This window comes from Opisthorchis viverrini, assembly GCF_000715545.1.
Source record: "Opisthorchis viverrini unplaced genomic scaffold opera_v5_203, whole genome shotgun sequence".
Lineage (NCBI taxonomy): Eukaryota > Metazoa > Platyhelminthes > Trematoda > Opisthorchiida > Opisthorchiidae > Opisthorchis > Opisthorchis viverrini.
In genome coordinates this window covers 784,969-800,047 of record NW_008751859.1, presented here as the reverse complement: position 1 = coordinate 800,047, position 15,079 = coordinate 784,969, and the positions used below count along the sequence as shown (strand labels likewise).

General features: G+C 47.6%; 1 protein-coding gene across 1 annotated transcript in view; it reads left to right on the top strand.

Annotated features, from left to right (window-relative positions):
• Positions 1–13,213: 13,213 nt before the first annotated feature.
• The window catches only part of T265_08134 (hypothetical protein), a gene marked incomplete at both ends in the record, with an annotated part of 10,287 nt that continues 8,421 nt past the window's right edge, over positions 13,214–15,079 (top strand). The window contains one exon of the mRNA XM_009173847.1: positions 13,214–13,584. Coding sequence (XP_009172111.1) covers positions 13,214–13,584 — 371 coding nt within the window. The remainder of the gene's footprint in view (positions 13,585–15,079) is intronic.

The following is a 15,079-nucleotide window of genomic DNA, read 5'->3' as shown; positions in this document are numbered from 1 at the left end:
ATAGTGTTATCTAAACGATGTGAATGCCACCACTGGGAATTAGCTGTCTAGAATTCAGGGCTGGCGGCGTGTACAGCGTGACTTGAGACAGTGAAATCCTCCATTTCGATATCACAAAACTTTAAAATCGTATACGGATTGCCTAAAAGGATAAAAACCTGCCGCCGTAGTTCGGCGAAGAATGGGAACGACGGATTCACGCATTCACTGATTGATGCGCGGGATCGAGGCCATCGCCCAAGTTTCCCGGATCGATTTTGTTCCTGTCGGTCAGTGGCTGTCGTTCACCCAAAAGGCACAAGTGAAAAAAGGGTGTAGCACTGCTCTTTATGTTTTCAGCTCGGGGCAGTATGCTTGCTAGCGCGAGGAATCGCACAAACAAGTGTCTAATAGTGCTTTAAACTGGGTTCTAGAAGGAGCGTGAACAACCGTTGGAGGAAGGTCATTCCACGCGCCTACTACCCGAAATGAGAAAACATTTTGTCTAATGAACGTGCGCTTCGAGTTCGAAAATCTTCTTACTATGTCCACTCCATGTGTTTGCTGGGTGAACGCTAAAAACCTGTTTGCCAAGCTTTGTTCAAACAGGGCATAAGTAAGAATTAGGTCCCCTCGGAGGCGACGGTACTCCAGGGGAAAGATATCAAGCATCGCGAGACGCGTTCCGTAGTCCACGGATTTGAGGCCGGCAAACATTCTCGTAGCGGCTCGCTGGACACGCTCAATGAGGGTGCAGTTTTCGTGCGTCCTGAGTAGACAACTTGGTCGGCGTATTCCAGGAGCGGTCTGACGTAGGCACCATAGAGTATTTGGAAGTCCATGCGAGTAATACGGCCGAAGGTGTGACGGATCATCCGTAAAATGGCGAATGCCTTTTGGGCCGATGTTCCATTGTGCAGTGAGAAGGACAAGGTTGAGGAGACCCAGATGCCCAGATGAAAATGATGGGAGCCCGTTTATTTGCACCCTCAGGCCTTAGCTGATATACTGCCTCAGAGTCATGAAATGAAACTTTTACCAATGCTGCCTAATGTGTGTTAAGTCGCAGCATTGCGAAGTTGGTGGCACAGTAATTCTGGAAGTAAAAAGCCTCTGGGAGGATACCGCGATCTCCTTTGCCACTGGAAGGAGTCAAGGCTGTGTAGTACGCCTCCCCTCCGAGAAATTTCCTCCACCACCACGAAGTCTGAGGTAAGTCATTTTTTGTGTGACGTAAGGATTAAGAGGGTTCAGTTGGTTGTGTAAACCTAGCATCTTGTAATCATTAGGCATCGGGGGTGAGAAATTAGCCTCCTGTGTGAGTGTACAGAAGAAGAGGGTACAGCTGGACTGTTAGGCTGAGGTGCATATGTGAGCGGTAGCGGACATAACCCGAGCCAGAGCAATGCGTCTAAACGCGACGGCGGTCAATTTAGAGTAGAAATGACTGGCGAGTCAACTGCGCGGATGTGCTTTCAAGTGTTCTGTGAGACAATAGACCCTTCTCTGTTTGTGCTTGAGCCCTTCGCCTATGAAGCCACGCTTACGACCAGGGAAATATCTTGTCGGGGTGTGCTGGATTGTGTATTGCCGACTGTGTGGCTATAGCAAGTAAAAAGCAAAGCGAGCTACCTTGGTTGTGACAATAGTTCTCAGAATTATTCCGCGTTACTCAAAACACCTCATGCACCCGCATATCCAGGCACTTGCTTTGAGTTAACGAGCACATTCGAAATCTGCCTGGTGGTGGCCAGCATGGCCCAATATCAATGCAGACCAGGTTCTCATATATATATGGTCTCTCGTTTGTCCCTGCACCCAATGTACTCAATTTGCTGCGAAATAATGAAGAGGTTCTAGGCAAAACAACCTCCAAAATACAAGGGGGTGCGCCATGCGCCGGCCAATCATCCGGCCAATCCACTGACAGCTCTCTGTCTTTGCGCCACAATTGCTGAGAAGCTAGTTAATGTCCAGAATCCCTTCTTTCCATCGAATACACGGCTCTTTGTATTACTCCACCCTGTAGATTTAAACTTTCTCGCGAATTTCTCCTAACTAGTCCATCGTCTTTTTCATGCCAGCGCATTCGGCGTCGATGAAGCTTGTTCGTTGATGAAAAAGTTTCCCAGAGAGTTTTAGGACATTTACGGAACTAATGCGCGGGCTCTAAGTGTGCAATTTTTGTCTACTTGATGCTCTCATGTTCATCATTTCGGGTTTTGTAGCTCGAAAGCCGCATTCAAGCAAGAAAAGCGCCCCAAAGCAAATAAGCACATTTCATCCCATGTGTGACAGGTTCAGGTATGTCAGGATAACATCTACTGCACTCAACCAAGACAAGGCTATGCTTAAAATTCATCATTACTCCGGATTCATCAAATATAATGAAGCAGACCACGTGCATTTCTCCACCAATTGAAGGCAGCCTTACATGTGCCGTAGGTTGTTACTACGACAAGGCTCTTTATCTTCGCCTCACCAATTTTTAAGTGGCTTCGATACCAGCTAATTTTGAGCGTTTTTACTGTGACTCTTTGCAAGATACTGCCTTCAGAGGTATATTTTCACCCATTTTGAACGACCTTGTTCTCGATCAATTTTTAACACAATGACAGCACTAGAGGTTCCGTTGCTGTCATCGAATTTTCTATTAACACTGCCCATCTTCATGGGGGAAAATTTAGCGAAACAATTTATAATATTATATAATAATAATGTGTATTCCAAACTTTTGGGTAGCCTGCCGTGAGGCATGATCATACGCTTACAGTCCGAATAGATCATGACCTGTGGGATTTTCGGGTACTTGAGAGTGCGCGAAAAAGAGGAGAATGTCATGAACAATATTCGACAACAACATGAGCAATATCCGATGAAAAAATACTAGGTTCATTTCCTAGCTTGTAGGAGGCATGCCGATTGAAGCATTATTGGCTCCTTACAACCTGAACGCGGCAGGCAACAACGCAATACGAAGCCTGCTTATTGCATGAAAAGTCATGCAGTTGCAGGAACCGAGAACGGCTAAGACAGTGGGCACGAGGTCCGGTTGGTTATAATAATAATTCAAAGATAAAACCGGATGACATGAACTAAAAGTGAGAATCATCGCTGGCCATGAAGGACCATGGGCGGTTGAGTAAATGGACGGAGTCACAACAAGCATAAAACGAGATGGAGATCGAGTAATTCGAAGCAGAAGCAAATGACAAGTTTTTCTCGGTAATGTGGTTTGAGCCGAAACTAAGTAGACGCACTAGTGCGGGGAAATTAGTGCAAGGGATTGGTTCGACGGGGAGGTATTGCTAATGCATGGGGCCAAGTGGACACCGTATATGGAAGTGAACTTGTGGAAGCGTTAAACCGAAATTGCAGGAGAAAATCAGGTTGGTCAAATCCGAGCGAAAGTTTCATCGTGTTGGAATGAACTTGTCCCTGGATCGGTTGAGACCGGGTGAAAAATTTTCTCGTAGTTGCAAGTACAGGCTAGAATTGTTGAGATTCTGAAGAAAATAGTTATGAGGGTGCTACCCTACAGGGTATAGCAATGCCATGCCATCATTGTATCAACATACTTCGGTTCATGGACACCCCCTTAACGGTCGTCAAGGGTACCGCAATCGGGGGGATGAGCATTTCCATGGCTTTTAGGTCAGAATTAGACTAAGGGATTGGCAAAGATAGAGTTGGGCTGATGTCCGATCACGTATAGTTCCCTTCTGCTAGGGGACCATGTGGGTGTAGGCAGGGGACCAGCAAGACTGAATGATTGATTGTACGGGGCGTTAGGGCAATTTTGGCCGAAGTTTGAAGCTTGGAAAGAAGGGAAGTGAGCGAGCAATAGAATGGAAACAGTATCGCCTGGTGAGTGCCAGGAGGCATCAGATGGTACGGTGTCAATATAGAAAACCTAAAAGGGGATAAAAACACGCTAAATGGACCCAGAATATGGAGGATTTTTTTGCTTACCCAGAAACCAGTTACCAACCGGGCCTGAGTAGGCGCCCAATTTTGGTAAGAAAAGGACTATGACAAGCCACCAAGCAGACACAATTGCGGTTTGTGCAATAATAAAGAACTTCAGCTGCCAGATATTTTATCCGGTTGGGAGGAAAGCCATGCCAGTAAAACAGCTCAATCATTTCGAACGAGCAAACAGCAAACAGCCTTTGGAAGGGGCAAGTCGCGGAAGCAAATGAAACGGCGATTACTTTTTTAGCTATGGGAGACGTTCACAGTCTGTTTACTATGGCTGAGCGGTCCACGCCAAGTACAGGCGCACCACAGTGTTATGCGTGTAGATGAGTGGGCTGCGGAACCAAACACGTATTTCATTCATAGCCCATCTTTAGACCCACCATTTGATATGCATGTATCGCGCGTGGTCAGAGGATGCAGACAAATTCCTAACAGCGAGGATCTAAGGTTTTGCTTGGCTAGGGCTAGTTAAATCCAGTCGGGAAAAGCACCCGGCCATAAATAGAACTGGCAGAGTTATTGAACGATGGGACGAGGCTAGAAAGAACTAAGAATAGGTTGGGTTGACACGAAATCTTAAGACCGACCTTTAAGGAAATAAAACCAGTTTGATGGAGGCTCACCTGAGGACAATTATGATGACAGGCACTGGTGATACTTTTTACTCGAAGATCGCCGAGGACAGTATCAGTTAAAAATAGGCTCTGACCCAAAATATCTGCTACATATGGTGGTAAATCTGGTATATTCGTTAGTCTTTAGTGGGGACGAGGTTTCTGCCGAAGCAACCGGGGCAACGAGGCTGACGTCAGGTGATGGAGGTTTTGGTTGTGGACAATGGTGAAGAGACACGAGTGGTAATTGAGGAATTTAGGGCTCTCACATAAAACCCAACTTCCTCTTCCTACCTAGTAAGCCAGGCTTGATTCAAAGGCCCAAGTTGAGTACCTCAAGCAGGCTTTCGCCCTAAGTGACAACGACGCCCTGTATTCGCCGGAAAGTCTTTACACATTCTCCTCCCAAATATTTGATTCAATTAGCAGTCCATCAAGTAATTCTACTTTGTCTAAAGCCCTGTCCAGCAAAATAAAAAAGAAACAAAAAATCCTCAATGAATCCAGAGCACGTTGCGGATGATCCGACACACCTTCGGCCGTATTACTCGCATGGACTTCCAAATACTCTATGGTGCCTACATCAGACCGCTCCTGGAATACGCCGACCAAGTTGTCTACTCAGGACGCACGAAAACTGCACCCTCATTGAGCGTGTCCAGCGAGCCGCTACGAGAATGTTTGCCGGCCTCAAATCCGTGGACTACGGAACGCGTCTCGCGATGCTTGATATCTTTCCCCTGGAGTACCGTCGCCTCCGAGGGGACCTAATTCTTACTTATGCCCTGTTTGAACAAAGCTTGGCAAACAGGTTTTTAGCGTTCACCCAGCAAACACATGGAGTGGACATAGTAAGAAGATTTTCGAACTCGAAGCGCACGTTCATTAGACAAAATGTTTTCTCATTTCGGGTAGTAGGCGCGTGGAATGACCTTCCTCCAACGGTTGTTCACGCTCCTTCTAGAACCCAGTTTAAAGCACTATTAGACACTTGTTTGTGCGATTCCTCGCGCTAGCAAGCATACTGCCCCGAGCTGAAAACATAAAGAGCAGTGCTACACCCTTTTTTCACTTGTGCCTTTTGGGTGAACGACAGCTACTGACCGACAGGAACAAAATCGATCCGGGAAACTTGGGCGATGGCCTCGATCCCGCGTATCAATCCGTGAATCCGTGAACTTCTACGACCCCATGGCCAAATGGAACTCTGAGTATCGCTTGCTCCAACTTTATTTTGTTTTCCAATTGTTTTGGCTCCAGGTGACTCATGTCTAACCCCAGTTTGTTCACAGAATCAAAACAGTTCATGGTGATTCTTCAAGCTTCTGATGAACCCGTTTCAGTGGCCTGTGATCTGTGCGAGATGAGGCTTTTTTGACACAGTGTTGAATAGGTGTCAGCACACTGCGTTCCAGAAACTTGCTATCTTTTTTCCATATGGTAGACTGACACAGTCGCTGGCATAGACAAGCAATGATTATGCTTTTCGACATACACAATTAAAAGGGACAGCATATGGTGAGATAAACAGCCCCTATTGAGGACTGTGGCGTCTACCTCACTTAGCAAAAGTACGGATGCTTTGATCCGAATTTCAAATCCAGCCGTCAAGTAGGTGTCAGACTCATCTGAGTGACCTATTCAGGAAGATGGTTAATTGCCGCTTTTTTGTTACCTGCTGAGCCTAATCTATTTTCAGGTAACAAAATATTTGTGCATAGGAGCTCACACAACTTTACCTAGAAGTCACCAACTGGAAAACAGCCATGGACTTAGGTATGACAGGCTGCAGTTAGGTCTCAGCGCAGGGCTTCATTTAGGCGCACAACGTGGCTGCGACCACGTTATTGTGCATCCGAGTGCACCAGTTTGCTTTTCAGTTTAGACACGCTGGTGTCTACCTGGTTAGTCGGTTTGCCACCTGAAATTTATATCTGTAGCTCAGCTGAGTTTCTTGAATTGCATCCGGAACTCAGCATTTGTAACGATCATAATGATTGTTTGGATGTTTGAAGAAAAGGTAACAGAGGACTTGGTCAGGGATTTTTGCAATCGTATGCTGAGGTTTCTTTCACGCCTCAATGGACACTTGGTCGCTCGAAAATCAGTGGCTCTCATTGGTGCCGGAACAAATACATTAGCGGCAGGCAACTGTAATGGTACGTTCAGGTCGTTCAAATGGCGAATGTCGAAAACCATAAGGATTGATGGAGCACCGGTTGGAAGCCAACTTCCGTTGAACAATCACCAACGCCTTGTGTCATTTCTCGGCCTGATCTTTTCGAACTAACGTTAATCCGCGATCCCATCAAAGGCACACAAAATGCATTATACACCAAAAACCGGAGCCATAAGTACGTACAGAGCGTTATATTTGCAGTGTATTAGGCGGTATCATTCCGGAAATTTGGATGTCCTCTAGCCACTGCACTAGCAATTGACATTCAACGGATATTCGGTCATAATTAGCTGTTGAGTCTGCATTTTAGGTCTATCAGAGCTCGCCTGGACGCGGTCTGATACTCTGACCAGTCGCGTAGAAGGACACTTCTTTGCCGTGGCAGACCAGGGCTAGGAGGCGGCTCTTGCCCAGGGTTCTGACCAACGCCTGAAAAATGGAGAAACCCGTTGCAACGGAGAAGAGTCACTATATTATATCCAATCCGATTAATTGGTCCGTGGAGGGCGGGTTTTAATGAAATAATCCCCGAAAGGCATGCAATCCATGAATCTGTGGACCAAACTCATTAGCAGGAGCCTTGTGTTGATCGACGAACTGAACAGTCCAAAAGACTATTCAGTTGGCCCTTGTTGGCTATGAAAGGGACACATGGATCCGGACAGAAGGTTCCTTCGGTCCGTAAATTACGACGCTAGCCTACCGCAGAACTTGGTGCCTTCAGTGCGGGGGAGCACCGGTGCAGCCGGTCTTTACCCTGCAGCAGCTGAAGAATGTGATGGGCTGGCCTGACGGCTTGACCCCAAAACATGTTGGGTGAAGTCGTTAACAACTTCGGCGACGGTCTTCATATTTAAAAATCTACGAGAACGCCGTGTCAATAAATTGCATCTTGGTCTCTGTTCTTATCCAAAACAAACTGAGTTGTCATCGGAGGAGTCAGATGGAAGCTGTAATAATAATACTAATGTTCATTCCCAACTTGTGGGTAGCACAACATCTGGCCGCCTTGACCGGAGGTCCATCGACAATCTTTCACTTTGCGACAAACGTTGGAATTATGCGGGAGTGAACGAAGCAGAAGACATCTCAAAGATAGATACCAAAAAGGAGTCGGATATCTGGCTCTCTTCTGTCATGTCGCTCTCATTGCATCATGAGAAATCTGCTCAAAAGATACTGCCATTCTACGGATGGCTCAGCGCAACTTCTACCCCACTGCTCTCATGGACTTCCAGATACTCTTTAGGGTTTACGTAAGACCACTTCTTGAATGTGCCAAGCAAGTCGTCTACTGGGGACGCAAGGGGGTACCAATTCAAGGGGCGTGCCCAAAGGGCTGCCAGGAAAATGATTGCCGGCCTTAAATCCGTAAACTATGAAACGTGTCTCGCGGTGCCTGGCCACCTAACCCCGGAGTTTCGTCCACTCCGAGGAGACCTAATATTTACTTTTGCCCTGTTTGAAAAAGATCGAGACAAGTTTTCTACTGTTGAATTAGCCAACGCGTGGATGGAAATGGTAAAAGCATTTTCCAGATACTATCGCTCATTTAAGTAAAGCAAAACGTTTCTTGTTTCGTATAGTTGTTGCATGACCTTCCTCCGACGGTTGTCCGCGTTCCATCTAGAACCCCTTTCAAAGCACCACTGGATACTTCTTTATATGCTGATAACTTAAAGAGCAGTGCTACACGCTTTTGATTCCGATTGTCAAAAACTGCGGCGATTTATTGCGTTGAAGAACGTATCCTGAATTCTTGTTTCCTGTAATGTCTGGGTGCCCTCACCGGTACCAGCATATGTATCTACAGAAGATTTGGCTGCGTTCATTAAATTCTGTACAATCAAGCAGGAGTGCCGTCTGATGCATTCGTTTCCCAACTTTGTCTTTTTTACTCATCTCCAACAACTTCATAGTCTAAGGGCACTCCAAGGGTTTGCTTACGACCAGTGATTACAGTGACGGTTTTACTGTTCCTCCGGACCATTTAGAAATGCAGACTATTTTAAATAGCCTCAGTAATTCTGCTGCGCCATGCCCAACAAAGCTCCCGAAATACGATGATTGATACCTGGAGACGTACACCAGCAAGCATACGTACGCCCGTTGTACGGCAGTGAAGCATTGGTGTTGAACACTGATGTCATGCTGTCGATGATGATGGTGATTCCCGTCTCCGCCCCCGCGTTTGACAATCTCGATGGAAAGGCGACGGACTAAGGGGAGAAATTAGGAGACTACCACATGCTCCGTGACGTCTTTTTAGCTAGAAGGATTAAACGCCAAAAGAGAGTTAGATGCATACCTGGTTGCATCCGGCTGCATACCTGCTGCATACATGGTTGACAACATTCGTCAAACTTCGGCTCCGTCACGAAGAGCCTGGGTGTTTTGTGTGTCTCCGCCATTCACCGAGTTAAACTGGTGTGTCCGTGTGATACTCTCACGATATCTTATACCAGTTCCGTCAACTGTTAGAAGTCTGATGAACATAGTCTGCTGGTTTCAAGTTGTGGTGGGAAGGTGTACAGCGATTTGTAATATAAATATTGAAAAGCACTTTATCACCCGCCGAAAACAACCGCCCTGTGGTCAGGCTTTCGAACCAAAGACATTAGATGAGGATCCCAGTCATTATCCTGCCTAGGTATGGGCTGTTTGGTGGTACCCCACCCACACAAAACCATGAACTGCACATATACAAATAAATCATCGCGTGGGTGGTGTCATCTGCCGGGCTGCTCTAATTGTTGCATACAGCAGAGCGGGTAAGCGAAGGCAGGCTACCGCTGGCACCTTCTCTCCTCATTTCCACACACTTCCTGTCCCGCCCCACCAATAACTCTCTCCTTGTTAGTCAACGTAGTAACGATACTATTCTCAGCTTAGATCTCTGACGGAGCCTCCTACGCTGGCTTTCATTTCAAAACAACGACAGAAGGTGCACGACCTATATCGACGCCTGAAAGGAATCCAGGGACACTTGTAAGGCGCGTAACGTATAGTGTGAGCGGCGACAACTTTTTGGGAATTCTGATTGCGTCAGTGTCAACCGACATTATCCTCGTGTTGGGTCATGATTGGCCGTCGGCTTCAGACTTTCGACCAATCGGATCTCGCCTTAAACTAGACCGGCAAGCGTCAAACCATGAACTGCACATATACAAATAAATGCCTCATCGCGTGGTGTCGTCTGCCGGGTTGCTCTAATTGTTGCATACAGCAGAGCGGGTAAGCGAAGGCAGGCTACCGCTGGCACCTTCTCTCCTCATTTCCACACACTTCCTGTCCCGCCCCACCAATAACTCTCTCCTTGTTAGTCAACGTAGTAACGATACTATTCTCAGCTTAGATCTCTGACGGAGCCTCCTACGCTGGCTTTCATTTCAAAACAACGACAGAAGGTGCACGACCTATATCGACGCCTGAAAGGAATCCAGGGACACTTGTAAGGCGCGTAACGTATAGTGTGAGCGGCGACAACTTTTTGGGAATTCTGATTGCGTCAGTGTCAACCGGCATTACCCTTGTGTTGGGTCATGATTGGCCGTCGGCTTCAGACTTTCGACCAATCGGATCTCGCCTTAAACTAGACCGGCAAGCGTCCCGAACTTTTGGCCAGCCTTGCACGAGGTAGGCCTCTCGGCCTTGGCAGCACCTAGCTGTGAGCGGGTAAGCGGGATCCGTGTAAAATTCCGCCAAACACCTCCCTCCTGAAGTCAGTTGACGTAGCTCAGAAGCCGAGGGTTCACTTGCGGGGACCTCACTGGCTTGTGGATCTTGGCTGTCCGGGATGGCGTTTGTAATCCGCGCTCGGGGTGGGCCACCACTGAAGCAGTTGTTGGATTTTCGAGGATGGTTCTGAGATCAAGTGTCCAGGAGCATCCTAAACTTAACTCACGCGGTCCCGTGGGAAGAATCTGCGCATCTGTCGACCGGATATGGTTTGTGTCGTATCCACCTGGTCAAGCCAACTTGAATCTCGCAAACAGCCTTTCCGCGCTGACAAAGGAATCCACGTATGGTGTCTGCCGCTGTGATCAAGAAAAACCACTCTCCGGTTTTCGCTGAGGGAGCACGCAGTTGCTTCATGTTGGTGGTTTAACTGTTCCTCCATCTTGGTTTTGTGGCGACTAGTCTGTCTTTTCTGTGGCCTGATAGTACATGCGGTGTTCGAAGCCTCCTTCAGCACAGTGCCTTTGCTGTTAGCACTCCATCAGGCGAGTTGAGTTTTGGCGTCATTCCGCATGTCAGCAGAAAACTTCGCAAAGTATCGTCCGAATGTCCCTCCCTCCTGGACTTCTGGAGAGACTGCTTCAGAGTGTCAACGAAACGTTCCACCTGGCAATTCGACTGAGGATGAAATGGCGGAGGTTGAGCATGCTGTACTCCCGGGAAAAGTGTGCGAACGCCAACGGTTTAAACTGACTGCCGTTTCTGAGTACAGTAGCTTCCCTTGTTCCAAGGCGACTGAACAGTCAGCGGAGTTCCATGGCTGTGCTGGCAGTTGTGGGGCTGTTCACTAGAAGAATTTCCAGCAGTTTGCTGTGCGTTTCATCTGGCAGCGTCTGTGAAGGAGTCACAAACGGGAGAGTGACCAGAATATGTTTATTGTGTCAACCGATTCATTCTAATACCATCAAAATCAAGATTTATAACGCCCTGAATCCCCAATTGTGGCGAGCTAACAGGTATCATGGTTGCCGGAGGCATGCTTTCACAAGTTGACAGGCTTATCACATCTGAGACCCAAAAGTGGCCGACAAGGATTGGACTAGAGAGATGGTCAACGACTTCTTCAGCTGCGTGCAGCCCGCAGACTGCATTTATGCAGTACTACCGAAATGGCCGAAGTCGTTTGGCCACATGGTGTCATCCAGCGTCATACCGTCTACAAACAAACTGACCATGTCGTCATCAATTTCGACGTCGCGGATAGATAGATAACTGGGTATTCCCATCACACACTCATCCGGAGTAGTCTCTCATTTCATTCGCCGGCCCATGGAAAAACTGCCCCGCATCGGAGAGAATCGCAAATCCGGATGTTGGATGAATTTACCAGAATAGTTTTCCAGAGTCTATACCAAACAACCCACCATCAGATGTGAATTCATACTGTGACGAGATCGCCAAGGAAAAGGAAGAGACCTAGAAGGCTGGTTTCAGTGCCTGGCAGAACGGTCCATGGCATACTGCTCCGCCCAACAAGGTATATAAAAAACACGGCAGCTTCAGACAGACCGTTATGGATACAACGGAAGATCATTGTGACCTTATTTATAGGATAATCACAGGGTGTCCCATGAGGTCGTTATGTAATCTCTGTGAGGTGGCGAGAAGTGTCGAGCTAAACATGCTTAATCCAGATTGGCCGACATCCTGACCAATCAGGGCATGCCTTCGCTTGGTCCGTAGCCTACACGTGACATCCGACCAAATGTGATGTTCTGTTATTAGGGGCGGCTGACCTCCCCACGCTGGTAATGCGCAAAGAGTATTTCAGTTGATCCGCTCAATAGGGCCCTGGAAACCGCTTGTGAACGAGACCATCAAAGATCGGAATGGAGTGGTCATCTTGAATAAAGAAAAACGCGTGGACTGCTGGGCCGAATACTTCTAACGGCTACCGTGTCCATCTGCTGCTACTCATCTGGATCCCACAGCTGCCGTAGAACACTGCATGGTGGATGTGGAGCACGCTCTTTCAGAGGCTTACGACTGCATATGGTCTCTCAAGCGCCACCGAGCATCTGGTCAGGATAACATCCCACCCGCATTATTGAAAGACGGGGGTGAAATCCTCAGTTGGCGCTTGTCTGACCTGCTTTCCTGCGTTAGGAAAAGGCAGACCGTTTCAGACAAGTGGCTTGGGTGTCGGTGGTAATACCCGTTTTCAAGAGAGGGACTCGTAGTGACTTTGGCAGCCACAAGGGGCTCAGCTTGACTCCAGTTGTAACAAGACAGACATTTGTGTTTCGTCGCTTTTTGGTAGCTCGTGGAACCGACCCGGGAGCAAAGATTCGGGTTCCGGCCAGGTGGGGGTTCTCAACTCTTCACACTCCGTCATGTGCTAGAACAACGCCGTGCGAACAAACGATCAAAAATATTCCCGGATTTCCAAGGCGCGATCGAATCGGTTGACCGGTTTGTTCCGTTTGACACGCTTGCCCATCAAGGAATGCCACGGGGATTTGTGAATATAACACGTTCATTGTATTACCAGACTTGCGGGCGTGTGGGAGTATACGGAGAGCTCTCCAAAAACTTCCGTACACAAGGTGGCGTCCTTCAGAGGTGCCCGCTCTCTACATTCTCACTTAATTCCGCAATCGATGAAATATGACAACACTTGAAAGTAACCAGACGAAATTATTTTCATCTTCGAAAAGGAAGGGCCGAAGTAATCTCGTCCTTTGGTATTTACTTTGCACCCGCAAAGTCTAAGGTCATCCTCATGAACATACGGACACTGTACAAGCCACTTGCAATCCAGAGGAAGGCGTTCAAAGATGTGGAACCTTTTACCTCTCTCGAAAGCTGTAGTAATTGTGATCATAGTGTGGCAGATGAGGTCGATCCACGAATCTGCAAGGTTCGGGTCGCGTTCGCCAATTTGAGACAACTATGGCGTCAAAACGGTATATCCATGAATCTCGAGGGATGTGTGTATCAGACTACAGTACGGACTGCTTTGTTGTACGGCTGTGAGGCTTGGCCTGTTCGAGCTGCGGAACTCGGATGTCTTCAGGCTTTCTACAATCGTTTTCTCAGAACCATTGCTCGTGTGGGTTGGTGTCAGCGGATCCATTCAGGGGAAATTAGAAGGTGAATTTTCGGTTGTGCAACAGGAATTCCCCTTGATGACTGTGTCCAGCACCAAAAGCTGTGTTGGTTAGACCATATACTGCGTGTGCCAAATTATCGTTTACCGAGAGTGCTGTTTCCGTTCCCCATTCAGAGTGGCGGAAGCAGACAGGCGGCCAGCCGTTGATCTCACAGAAGGGGTATGAAAGAGCTTACAGAACGTTTGGGCGCTGTCGGTGCTACTTATCTCCCAGCATGGGGACCGCGTAAACCCTTCTGCGAAGATGTTGCAAGATATGGCTGCCAGTCTATGTCAATGGCGTTTTTTATATCAGTTTCTATGCAGATTGCTTGAATGAGTATCTGAAGGTATAGGTACCTCGGAATGATTTTATTAAGGCTCAACTAAGTCATTTCCCCGTTCGATTTCATAATGGGGCTTCCAAGTAAATCATGGTTTCATGACAGCAAAGCACCAATGTTGGGCACTGATATCATGCCGTCGATGGGGATGGTGATTGTTGCTAGGGTGACGTCAGCTTGGCTGTCAAAGGTAGAGGTTATAGTATCGTTTTTCAATCTGACCTGCTTTATGGGTCAGATACGTGGCCACTGCGTACGAAAGATTTTCAGACTGTGTTCGACCATCAGTGCCCCTGAAGCACTGCTCAGGTCTGGTTGAGGAAATCTGATTACTAATGCTTAAATGCGCCGGATGGTTTTCGAGAATGTTCACTCCACGGGTGACGCTGGTTAGGTTATGTACTTCGTATGGCAGAGGACCGTTCGCGTCTTATTTCATACATCGCTGGGCATTGCATCTGATATAGATAGCCCAGGGTCTGACAGTCCATAATTTGGCAACGAGACATGAGGGTTTCCACCAGTCAACCCACTCGTGTCGCTATCTACCACCTACCCCGATAGTGGCTGCGGGACAAACGAGACGGACTCTGGAAGATATGGCGATATCATGCATCAAATGGCGATCCTGCACCAAAGCTATAACCTTCAATGCCTATTGCTCTCAATCCCTGGCACCCCTTGCAAGCCAGCCCACATTCAGGCATGTTTCACGAACACTGCTTAATGCCTGTTCCTGAAGTCAAGTACACAGATGAATATAGGGTGCTCCGGATCATTTTGGATCTACCTCACTAAAATCTGCCAACTTGGTTTGGTGTTCAGCCTGACCCTCTCGCTATACTGGGTAGGCCTCCGCTCCGTAAAGCTAAGTCATGCTAGGAAGACCGGAGGTAAACAACTGGATAGAGCAGTGCGTCCTCGTACTACCGATCGTCGTATCATGAAGCGATCTGGACGTGGTCGCCATAGCCTCTAGTTTGAAGGCGGAAAGGCGTGTAGTCGGGACCAAAGGTTATCGATTATGAAAGCATCTTTGATGTCTTTTTCGCCGAAATGACTGGACAAAAGGGATTGGTCCTGAAAATTGCACAATCCGGTCGCCCAATTAGTAACTGTGAATGCCGGCGAAATATCACATGAGTTGAAAAAA